Source organism: Monomorium pharaonis, chromosome 1 (genome assembly GCF_013373865.1).
Source record: "Monomorium pharaonis isolate MP-MQ-018 chromosome 1, ASM1337386v2, whole genome shotgun sequence".
Lineage (NCBI taxonomy): Eukaryota > Metazoa > Arthropoda > Insecta > Hymenoptera > Formicidae > Monomorium > Monomorium pharaonis.
Window position 1 is genome coordinate 12,937,888 of NC_050467.1, and position 12,500 is coordinate 12,950,387.

Sequence of the window (12,500 nt, forward strand, 5' to 3'; positions counted from 1 at the left end):
TAAAGTGCTACGAATGTAAGGAGACGGGGCATGTAGCACGCAACTGCCCGACCAAGAAACGACCAACAGCAAGTAGTGCAAAAACAGCAACAGAAAGCAAAATGGTATCTAGCGGGCAGGTTGAATTTGTTGAGGACGACGAAACTTCGAGTGAACTGTCAGTCCAGGAGGAAGACGAAGCACCGAAGTCGATGGATGACCCGAATGACGAGATCTATGTTATCGACGCTCAGGCTGAGCCTAATGATGACTTTCAGCGTATAGTGGACATTAAGTTCGACAATAAGGAAAGGCTTACTGTAAGATCACAAATCGATTCGGAATGTTCCATTAATTTAATCAAAGATCGGTATGTAAACGACACGTTGTTAAAACCGGCCAGTGAATGGCAACGATATTATGGCATGAATTGGTCTAAAGTTCTAATTAAAGGTATCGTAAACACGTAGATAACTATGGATTTGCAAACGCAAGTGGTAATGTTTGTAATAGTTGACAGTGACTCTATGTCTACGCCTGTTTTATTAGGTCGCGACGCGCTCCGACAATTCGGATACCGACTTACTAAAAGTTTAATACGATAAAGTTGCTTCAGAGATCCTTCATATTCAGATCGAAGATAATGAGACTGGTAGTCTTACTAGAGTTAACTCGAATTTAACTATCACAGATAAGGAAAAATTCGAGAAAATATTTCGAGAATATTACGAAAAACCCGTTCGACCGGATGTTTCGGAAATTCAATCGGAAGCTCGGGTTTCTCTAAAAGATAATCTGCTGATTCAATTCAAACCGAGACGATTATCATTCGCGGATAAAGAAAAGTCAGGGACATTCTCGAATAGCTGATGACAGACGATATTATTTGTGAGAGTTCGTTAGAATATGCTTTGCCGATTTTTCTCGTTCAAAAAAAGAATGGTGAAGTACGTATGTGTGTCGATTATCGCGCATTAAATAAAATTATGGCTAGAGATAACTATTCGATGTCGCTTATTGAGGATCTCTTAAGCAACTTACCCCAGACTCGATTAAATCCACGTTTGTGACACTGATAGACCAATACGAATACCTACAAATGCCTTTCGGCCTGAAAATCGGTCCCCAGCGGTTTCAACGTTTTATTAACGTTTTGGCCGATCTGATTAAATCTGGTAAGGTCATTGTGTATATGGACGACATATTGGTCGCCACCGAAACTTTAGCAAGCCATCTCGAGACTTTGATTGCGATGTTCAAAATACTTGTAACCTACCGCTTAGAATTAAAATTAGATAAATGGGTACCGTGTAACCGGTAAAGGTCTAAGTCCGACCGCAAGTGGCATCGCAGCTGTAGCCAACTTTCCGGAACCACGAACCATCAAGGCAGTACATAGTTCTATCGGCTTAGCGTCTTATTTTCGGAAATTTATTGACGAGTTTTCTCTCATATCAAAACCGTTTTATAATCTGTTGAAAAAGGACGCTCGGTTTGTTTCGAGAATGCCGAGCGAGAAGCATTTAATAAATTAAAACAGAAATTAATTGAAGCACCAATTTATGCTCGCGATTTATAACTCGAAAGCGAATACGGAACTGCACTGCGATGCCAGTGCGCAAGGATTCGGAGCAGTGCTTCTACAGCAGCAGTTAAACAAATTAGTGCATCCAATTTTTTATTTTAGACAGCGTACGACGGAATGCGAATCCCGCTATCATAATTTCGAATTAAAAATCCCTTGCCATTGAATATGCCCTTCGTAGATTCCGTATATATTTTTTTTATTATCGTCTCTGATTGTAGCGCAGTAACACATACTTTAGAAAAACGTGAAATAAACGCTCGCATAGCCCGATGGAGTATATCCAATCCTTTGATTTTAAAATAATACATAGGCAAGGCACGCGGATGAAACATGTCGACGCTCTTAGTCGCGCCTTTGACATACTCGTTGTAGAAGATAATCCTTTCGAATGGAATCTCATGGTATGTCAAAAAAGCGACGCTCGAATTAACGAGATTATTTAGAAACTCGAAAAGAACGCTCACCCTTATTTTAAATTAAGAAATGGGCTTGTTTATAAAAAATATTTAAATCGGTTTCTATTCATGGTTCCTGAGCGAATGGAATCATACGTGCTATCCCAATGAAATGGGACATATTGGCTTAAGTAAAATGGTCGAAGTGATCGGTCGTACTTATTGGTATTTATTCGTACTTATTCCCTAAAATCCGCGAGAAATGTGAAGCTCACATACGAAATTGTTTGAAATGTATTTCTTTTAGTCCACCGTCGGGACGAAGTGAAGGATATTTACATCCTATGCCTAAAGGTAATCTCCTGTTTGACACCATTCATATCGATCACTTTGGCCATATCGATCATCGATATTTATTTTGATCAGAAGATATATCTTTCTTGTAATTGATGCGTTCACCAAGTTCGTCCGTTTGTATCCCGTTAAATCAACAACCGCAAAAGAAAGTGTTATATGCCTAACTGATTATTTTCAGTTGTCAGCCGACTTTGCGTTATTATCTCCGATCGCGGAAGTGTGTTTATTTCTCGGGAGTTTGAAGATTTTGTAAAAAGTGAGAAAATAACGCACCTGAAAATCGCCACGGGATCGCCCCAAGCCAACGGGCAAGTCGAACGTATCAACCGATACCTCGATCCTATGATTGCTAAGTGTAGCGATGTAAACAACGGGAAACCTTGGCATAAAATGCTGGCCCAAATCGAATAAGCTATAAACAATACCATTAATCGAACTACTCGTAAAACTCCGTTTTAACTTTTATTCGGGACCGATCAGAAGGTTCTTCTGACTGACAAACTTAGAACTTTGATCACTCCAGATAGTTAAAACAATCGCCTAAAAGACTTGGATTCGATTCGGGCGGACGTTGCAAATAACATATCACGGGCCCAAGATCATTAGAAACGAGCTTATGACACTAAACGTAAACCACCGAAGATTTATTCAACTGACGATCTAGTCATGATCCGTAATTTTGACAATACGGCTGGCGTGTTGAAAAAATCATACCTTAATTTCGAGGACCTTACAAGGTGGTCAGGGTTCTAAAAAACAATAAATACGTACTGTCCGATATAGACGAATTACAAAACACTCAGCGTCCTTATACAGGTATCTGGGAAGCGGCCAATATGCGATCATGGATAAATCCGAATCAATCTTAACCGACACCGTTGATCCTAATTTGAGACAAACTAGCGTCAGGACTGGCCGAATTGTAGTAGTACTCTTATTAGTATTTTATTTGTAATTCGCGCATATAAGATCACTGGTCCTTGCTTATCATCACCGACGCGTCGTCAGGGAAAGCTTATAGATGTCGCGCTGCGCGGCGAAAAGGCCCCCCTCCAGCAGTCTAACGTAAGATGTACACGAAGACGGCACGGCAATAAAAGAGTTAGTTAGCGGAAAAGGTTTTTTCAATATTCATTTCCCGGAAGTGCGACAACACCAAGTGCTCCGTGTAAGCCTCCGCGTCTGACAGTGATTTGCGCCGTCCTTGTTTACCTTTTGTACGCAATTTGTAATAGGACAACTATTTCTTTTAATAATTCAAAAACTGAACTTCAGACAATTTTGTCTGAACTTCAGACAAATTTTGAGAAAGAAAAAATCGTCTCAGAATTAAGTCAGGAATACGATATTTTAAGGACAAAAAGTTGTTTTGTATTTCCCTGTATATTGTTCTCGCGACTTCTGAAGACATAAACCTAATTTAAGAGTTCTTTTTTTAAAATTTTTGAAAGACAATTTATTAAACTGCCGTGTCAGCAGATTAATTCTAACAGTCTTCAACAGATGAGCTTCGAAGAAACTCAACAAATCAAGAAAACTTTTTAAAATTCATAGGCAATTGCATTCAGAATATTTCACTTCTAGAACTGTAAGATACCCTGATGATCTCGCGAATGTTTAGAGAGTGAATGGTTGATGATGCTCATTTGATAATTTATATCTTTTATAATTTTTATAACAATAAATAAATTTACAACTGATTGCAAGAACTAAAGCAATACATTGTTTAACATAAAAAGGTCGGAACATGAACCGCGTCTTCAATACACGTCATATTATATAAAGAGAAGAAATCGTTGGAAACTGTACACAAATTTTATAAATATTATTCACTAAGAAAACTACAAATAAGTTAAATTCATTGTATTAAAATCTAAAATATATTAGAAGCATAGTAAAAAATTAGAAAATTATTATTACATTTTATATAAGAATAAAAACTTACACAATATTCTCTATTATCTAAGTAGCATTATTTTTATTAAGTAGCATTATTTTAGTTATTGTCAAGAGCAATAATATTAATGAATATTTGCTCTTGACAATAACTAAAATAATGCTACTTAATAAAAATAATGCTACTTAGGTAATAGAGAATATTGTGTAAGTTTTTATTCTTATATAAAATGTAATAATAATTTTCTAATTTTCTACTATGCTTCTAATATATTTTAGATTTTAATAGGTAAACTTTGAGAATGTATAAAAATATTTAAGAGAAATTTTAAAAAATTTATTGCAATTGCGTAAATTCACAATTTTTTATCCGAATTTTGGATGGAAAGATTATAAAGTTACACAAATTGCAACGAATTTCTTTTTATCTCTCTTGTCTTTATATATTTTCAAAGTTTATCTATTAAATTTAAAGCGTTATGCATATTTATAGCAACGCGTTTTAATGCATTAAATACATTGCACCGTAACATTGCAATAGTCTTACATTGTAATATTTCTCAGGGCAGACATTTCAGCGTTGCCGAAAGCTTGCAGTAACATTGCCGAAACATTTCGCAACGTCCATGCAATATTACAATATTTCAATGTAAGGTTTCTGCAATGTTTTTGTAATCTTTCGGTGCTGTATGGGCATATAAAATTTTTAGCATTAATATTTGTAGCCGATTAATTGCACTTTTTGAGATTTATAATAGAATTGTAAATTAAACAATTTTTCAAATAAAGGAATAAAATTATCATATATGATAATTTTTTTTTATTTAAAAAATTGTTTAATTTATTGTTCTATTATAAATCTCAAAAAGATTATAATCTTTGGTATAAATATTGCACACAAATCCAAATATGTAAATCTCACGAAACTATTTAAAAGTGTCACAAATGTCTTCTTACACGAATTTGCACGTATATTGGAACACTTGATGCATATTTTTTAATATGTATATTTTTGGAATTTTATAATATTTCTGCAACATTACTGGAACGTTCCGGCGTAATATTGATATTGCATGTTTCTGAAGCGTCTCTGCAATATTACATTGCAACTCGTAATATTGTAACGTTACAGCACTGTTGCTGAAAGTTTCTGTGCTGTATGGGCATAGACTTATAACGTTCCCATAATATATTTAATTGTATTATTATATATTATTATGTATTAATTAATACTGTCTATTACCTTTACTTGAAAAGGACCTGAAGATAGGGTGAAACGTTGTAAATACACGCTTAAACTTATAATAAATTGCCAGTTGTGGTCGAATAAAAAAAGCGTAATACAGATTTTTGTTAATTATCATTGGCCATTAAAAGATTTTTTTATTGTTGCTATAATTTTGTTTATTTTTAAAATTATTTCAAAAACTTAATGTATCTGCGAGAATAATATAATTTTTCAGAATAGTTAAATTATTTTAATAATAATTCGGTAACATTTAAAAAAATTACAGCTTTTTCAGTAATTTTTCACTAATTCTTGTATATGATTTCTAGTACAAGAATAGCGAACATTTTGCATTTTAGCGCTATTTTAGAAATGTTGCAAATATATTTTTACGAAATGTTTTATTTTTCAGTTGAAACATCTTTGAGTTATCTCTGAAAAAATTCAATGCTGTGTAGGCGTTTTATTGACCTATTTTTAACAAAAATACTTGTATATACAGGGTAATCCGAAGCTAGTACAATTGTTACTTGAGAAGGGAGCCGCGGTGGAACATGTTGATCTTCACGGCATGCGACCTTTGGACCGAGCTATCGGTTGTCGCAATATATCAGTGATTCAATGTTTCTTGCGTCGTGGTGCTAAACTGGGTCCTGCTACATGGGCCATGGCAGCAGGAAAACCAGATATTTTAATCATTTTATTAAATAAGCTTTTGGAAGATGGAAATGTTTTATATCGAAAAAACAGATTGAAAGAAGCCTCACATCGATATGCGTATGCACTTAGAAAATTCCCAGTTTCGCCAGATGAAGATTGCCAAGGACAAGAACAAAGTCATATGTTATTGCAGCTTCAAACTTTCACACAACTTCATTTAAACTTTCTTTTAAATTTGAGTCGATGCAAACGCAAGATGAACGTTAGTAACTTCTTAAATTTTATGTAGATGTTGCTTAAATATTTTAAAATTTAATATTTACAATGGCTACGTTTACACCCAGAGATCCGGCATCTGACTTACTGGTCTAATATATAGTAGATCTAGTCCTAAAATATTTTCGAGGTTATATTTGTGTTCAGATTCAGGTTGAATTTTTTTCTACTAAACATGGCTGTAAGTTTTCAAATCAATTATCGCGCGTTTACACTTAAGTTCCATATAACCTATTTTAGGTCATTAAAATTAGATTACTCAAAAGCGAAGCTAATCTTAGGCTAGATCAGATTATCTATCAAGTGTTTACAGTAAGGACTCTAAAATCATTTAGATCGAATTTGGGTTTACACTTTAGCCTTAATATACATTGTAAACATAGCCAGTAATAAATCTATGTTACTTTATGTAATAACAAAGGACATAGCGGAATAAGCATGTAAAATTTGCTTCCGCAGATATCGAGTTCAAATTCATGCTATAAGTTTACATTAATGTGATACATTAAAGTTCACGCACCGAATCATAGAAATCAATAATTTTCTTAGAAGGTCTAGCTTAATTTACGATAGTTCTATAGTTTCTGATAGTTTATATCAATTGTTCACATTAATTAAAAAAAAAAATCAAAAACCTGAGGTGTTAACCTCTTATGGCACTTTAAGTATAAAAAAAATTAACTTTTGTTGTTTATATTATTAACTTTCATCGTCTGGATGGATTATTTATTTATAGTTTTCAAAGAGTTCTACAGTTCCTGCATATTTCGACGTATTTTGCAATGAGTTCCGTCAATTAATTAATTTTAATTAATTTTATTTAACTCGATTATCTTATTTTGGCGGACCATCTACGAGACGTACGGTGTACGAGTGAGTCCCAGATGCGCATAGTAATAAACGGACACAGCAAGCTGAGTGAAACGGACACAGTAACAAACGGACACAGACCAAACGGACACAGTAATAAACGGACACAATGCGAAACGGACACAGTAACAAACGGACACAGACCAAATGCGCACAGAGCGAAACGGACACAGTGCGAAACGGACACAGACCAAATGCACACACGGAAAGTCGCAAACCCATGTGATGCAGTGAATGCTTTGCACGTACGCACGCACACACACACACACACACACACACACACGGGGGGGGGGTGCAAAGGGGCCTTCGGCCCCCCTCCCGCACCCACCCCGTCCAAGTCGCTAACCTATGTGGACTTTACACTGCTTGCAATGTACATGGATTGCATTTGGTCCGTGCGCACGTGCAGTGTGCGCATGTGCAATGTGCGCATTTGATCCGTGTGCATTTGGTCCGTGCGCATTTGGTCTGTGTCCGTTTCGCACTGTGTCCGTTTGTTACTGTGTCCGTTTCGCACTGTGTCCGTTTCGCTCTATGCGTATTTGGTCTGTGTCCGTTTGTTACTGTGTCCGTTTATTACTGTGTCCGTTTGTTACTGTGTCCGTTTCACTCAGCCTGCTGTGTCCGTTTATTACTGTGCGCATCTGGGACGCTCCCCGGTGTACTGGCAGTTTCTATTATTTACTCTTATGTCAGTTTTCGACAGTTGTCGCATAGTTCCAATTATTTTGGTGCATTTTGCGAAGAATATCAAAAGAATAAAGTGTCATTGTTAGCAAGCAGATTTTTTAGTATTTTTCGATGATTCCAACTTGTTTAAAACAATATATTGACAAAACTCTTTGCAAAATGTATCGAAATAGTTAGGAAGAATAGAACTCTTTGAGAACTATAAATAAATAATCTACATAGACAATAAAAGATAATGATATAGATAATAAAAACTCATTTTTTTATATTTGAGGTGCCACGGGAGGTTAGATTAGGTAGGAGGTACCTCAGATTTTTAAATTTTTTTTTTAAATTATTTTAGTAGAACTATTGTAAAATAAGCTAGAATTTTTAAGAAATAATTGATTTTTACGATTCGGTGCGTTATGTGAAATTAGTGCACAATATTTTTAAATTAAATTTTTTTATATCAAGAAACACGGCAGTGGCTCACGCCAAGTAAACACGCAGTTCGAGACCGACCGTGTTCATTACGCGAGTACGCGACTTGCGATTATCAGATTTTGAGATTATCAGATTTAAAAAACGATCATGTTTTAACTGGGCTCAATCGAAAGTTTGGGGTCGATTTGCATTAAAAAACTGTTCTTATTTTTCTTTTTGTGCCTTATAAGTGGAGATATCGTGAAGAAAATGTGAAATATAAATTTTCCATGTAAGATACGTCGTCGTCGACTTCAGTAAATGTCACTTCCACATTTTTTATTCAAGAGGCGCTTGTGTGTTACACTGTATGTGATATATCCTGCGTCTAGTAAACACGCATCATGTTATTTAGGAACCTATCATACTGATGAAATATAGTGGCATGAGCATGCGCAGCGGTCACATTCATATGTTTCTTGGGCAACGCATGGTACATTGTTCATCTTTGTTGCTTGTCTAACGTTAATAAACGAGGATGAATGATGCATTATGCGCATCAAGCGTGAAACGGAACGCAGTCATTCGCATCGTCACTACAGCGTTCGCCTCGTGTATAATGGATCATGTTGGTCGCCAGGGGCTCGCGCAAAGTGACGTGCAGTGTGAAGTTATGTTATGACAGTTTAGTGAAACAGTGCATTATTATACCGTATGTATATCGTCTAATGACTGATGTGTCTTTTAACAATTTGTTATTTTTTAAGAGAGGTCAAATTTGTGATAAATTTCGAGAGGCATGATACTGATTCGCTGTAAGTAATGCGCAACGTGAGACAGTTCGAGATCTCGGAGAAGTTTCTTTCTGTGGAGACAGTTTTGCTTTCTTTTTTCTTTTTTTGTTATATTGGCTCCGGGGCCATCTCGGCCCGATACGGCTACGACCAATCAACGACGCAGGCGATCCGTCATCAGAATAATCCCGCTGCTCCGTCGAGAAGGCAGGAGTTTTCAATGGCGTTTATTCAAATGGAATTAAGAAAAGCGAAAATTAAGCGGCACAGTCGGGGGATTCTTGATGTAAGAAACTATACTTTGACAGGATTCCGCGCAAATAAGCCCTCAGGGCAGCCCTGATTCTCGAGAATGGGCACCCGAAATGGTCAACGTTCTGACGCGGGAAGCCGCAATCACAAGAAGGTGAATCCACGATGTTTTGCTTATGTAGGCTGTAACTTAAGTTGTAATGATTACTGCGTAAACGATTAAGTGTCATAATCATTTTCCTGCTCAGCGCCCTACCGTGGAACCATGGTTTGTCGGCTGTGGAGTGAAAAAGGGCATAGAATTGCGAGCTTTTGTGCCACGACTGTTCCTTCAGGTATCGCAGAAATTCGCGCCTGAGTGCCTCTCTAGAGAGCATAAAAATCTGGATATGGGACCTCGAATGAGAGTCTCGCGACCACGCGAACCGCTCTCTTAGCATAGTTGTCAGCCCTCACATTAACCTTTATGCCGACATCAGCCGGAATCCAAACAAATTAGATTACCAGCTCACGCACTCCGATCTGGAATAGCAAAGATTTAATTTAGTAGATAATGTAGTTTCTGTGAGTATTGTAAGATGCTATATCCGTTAGAACACTCCTAGAGTCAGAGATAATTATTGTTTTAGGATAGCTGAATTGCAGTGCCGCAAATAAAATCTGATAAATCGCCCAGGCCTCCGCGGAAGATTAATGTCTCCTTAGGCAGCTTTTGCATCATAATAAAGGGGGTGTTAGGGGAAGTACACTCCCGCTGCTAATGAATCGAAATCGTTGGAATTATCCGTATAAAATGAGAAGGCGTTTTTTTTAATTTCCTTGTGATCTCAAAGAACCTCTCATTCATTTTCCGCGCAGAAGTCGATGACAATGAATCCAAGGATAAAAAATATCGCTTTAGCCCGCCGATAGCATCTCGTGATTGTACGAGGGAGGAGGGAAGACAGACGACTGCAAAATGCAGGAGGCATATAAAAAGATTGAGTAGGAACGATATGCCGGGATGTTCCAAATTGTGTAATTATAATTGTTCCTATTTTTAATTTTTTCTCGAAAAACATCCAGGCCATCCGAGACCAAGCTGAATTCCATTAACATGCTTCTTAGAACCGTCTTGTCTGTTAAGTGTCGTAAACAGATGTGCAAAGAAGGTTCCTTGACTTCCTCCAGCATGACGTTTATGGGCGTGGATCCCCGGTAACCCATGGCAATCTTGACAACGCAATATTTTAAACGTTGCAATGTGCAAAAGATGGTTTTATTTCCCGTAATCCTGAAGATTTGACATCCGTAATCCATAATACTACAAAAAATGGCGCGATATACCATCAAGAGATTTGAGGGTGAGCCCCCCACCAAGGGCCTGCCAATGCATGGATGACATTAATTACCTTTCGGCCTCTGTTGATAAGCTATACTATGTGTGTTCTACCAGAGAGAAAGCCAAGTTCAGAATCACATCCAAAATATGAGCGATTTACCAGGCGCGACCAGGATTGTTGACTAAGATGTCAGAGAGGACAAAACCTATATTGCACCTCTTGGAGAATAGAGCGCGATTGATGCGGGAAGATCTGCAAGCCTCGATCATCAAGGAAGCGACATACTCTAGCAGCCGTTTTATTGATAAGAGCGATGGCAGCGCCTACTAGCCTATCGGTGGCGCCGTACTTACTAAAAATAGAAATTGATAGAAACATATAGAAATTTAATAAAAAATTAGTATGATTTTATCTCTAAATCTATAATTTCTATCGGACACTAGATTTCATACTAGATCGAAAAGTTATAAAATTCTATCGTTTTTTATCGTATCTGAATTAAACGTTTGATTAAAACTACCTGAATATGAATACTTTCCTATATGGTCTTATCTAGTTATCTTACTGAAGAGAAAAATTACGACTTAAAGTCTATACAAATTAATCTGAAATTGTCCCTATGTGTTTCTATCAAATATATGTTATGGAACAATAATCATTTTTTATCGTTGTTTTTATAATAGGAGATATTACAAGGAGGGAACAATTATTTCGTAATTTCGCCGGACATAACATTCTATCGTTCTTTATCATACCCGAATTAAACGATTAAAACTTTGTCTGAATATGAGTACTTTCCTATATGATCTTATTTGGTTATCTTACTGAATAGGGAAATTATATAATGATTTAAAGTTTATATAAATTATTCTGATAATTCTATATTTAGATAAAGTTTTATTCGTTTAATTCAGACACGATAAAAAACGATAGAATGTTATGTCCGACGAAATTACGAAATAGTTGTTCGCTTTGTAAAATATCTCCTATTATATAAATAATAATAGAAAACGATTATTGTCTTATAACATATATTTGATAGAAACGTATAGGGACAATTTCAGATTAATTTATATAGACTTCAAATCGTAATTTTTATATTCAGTAAAATAACCAGATAAAATCATAGTAGAAAAATAGAGTGAGTCCCAGATGCGCACAGTAATAAACAGACACAGCAGGCTGAGTGAAACGGATACAGTAACAAACGGACACAGACCAAACGGACACAGTAACAAACGGACACAGTAACAAACGGACACAGTACCAAACGGACACAGTAACAAAAGGACACAGTAACAAACGGACACAGACCAAATGCGCACACTGCACATGCGCACACGGAAAGTCGCAAACCCATGTGATGTAGTGAATGCTTTGCACGCACTCACGCACGCACACACACACACACACACACACACACACACACACACACACATACACACGGGGGGTGGAAGGGGGGCCTTTGACCCCCCTCCCGCACCCACCCCGTCCAAGTCGCTAACCTATGTGGACTTTACTCTGCTTGCAATGTACATGGATTGCATTTGGTCTGTGCGCATGTGCAGTGTGCGCATTTGGTCTGTGTCCATTTATTACTGTGTCCGTTTGTTACTGTGTCCGTTTCGCACTGTATCCGTTTGTTACTGTGTCCGTTTCACCCAGCCTGCTGTGTCCGTTTATTACTGTGCGCATCTGGGACGCTCCCAAAAAATATTCAGATAAGGTTTAAATCGTTTAATTCAAATACAATAAAATACAATTGAATGTTATGTCCCGCAAAACTAC

The 12,500-nt window shown here is 36.7% G+C and overlaps 1 protein-coding gene across 10 annotated transcripts in view; it reads left to right on the plus strand.

Annotated features, from left to right (window-relative positions):
• Nucleotides 1–12,500, plus strand: part of LOC105832507 (protein TANC2) — a 208,645-nt gene that overhangs the window by 184,116 nt on the left and 12,029 nt on the right. For 9 of the 10 annotated variants that reach the window (XM_036295457.1, XM_036295463.1, XM_036295461.1 and 6 more), the window contains one exon: nucleotides 5,946–6,365. The exons of the other annotated variant lie outside the window; for it this stretch is intronic. In XM_036295457.1, coding sequence (XP_036151350.1) covers nucleotides 5,946–6,365 — 420 coding nt within the window. The remainder of the gene's footprint in view (nucleotides 1–5,945; nucleotides 6,366–12,500) is intronic. 10 annotated transcript variants of the gene reach the window in all.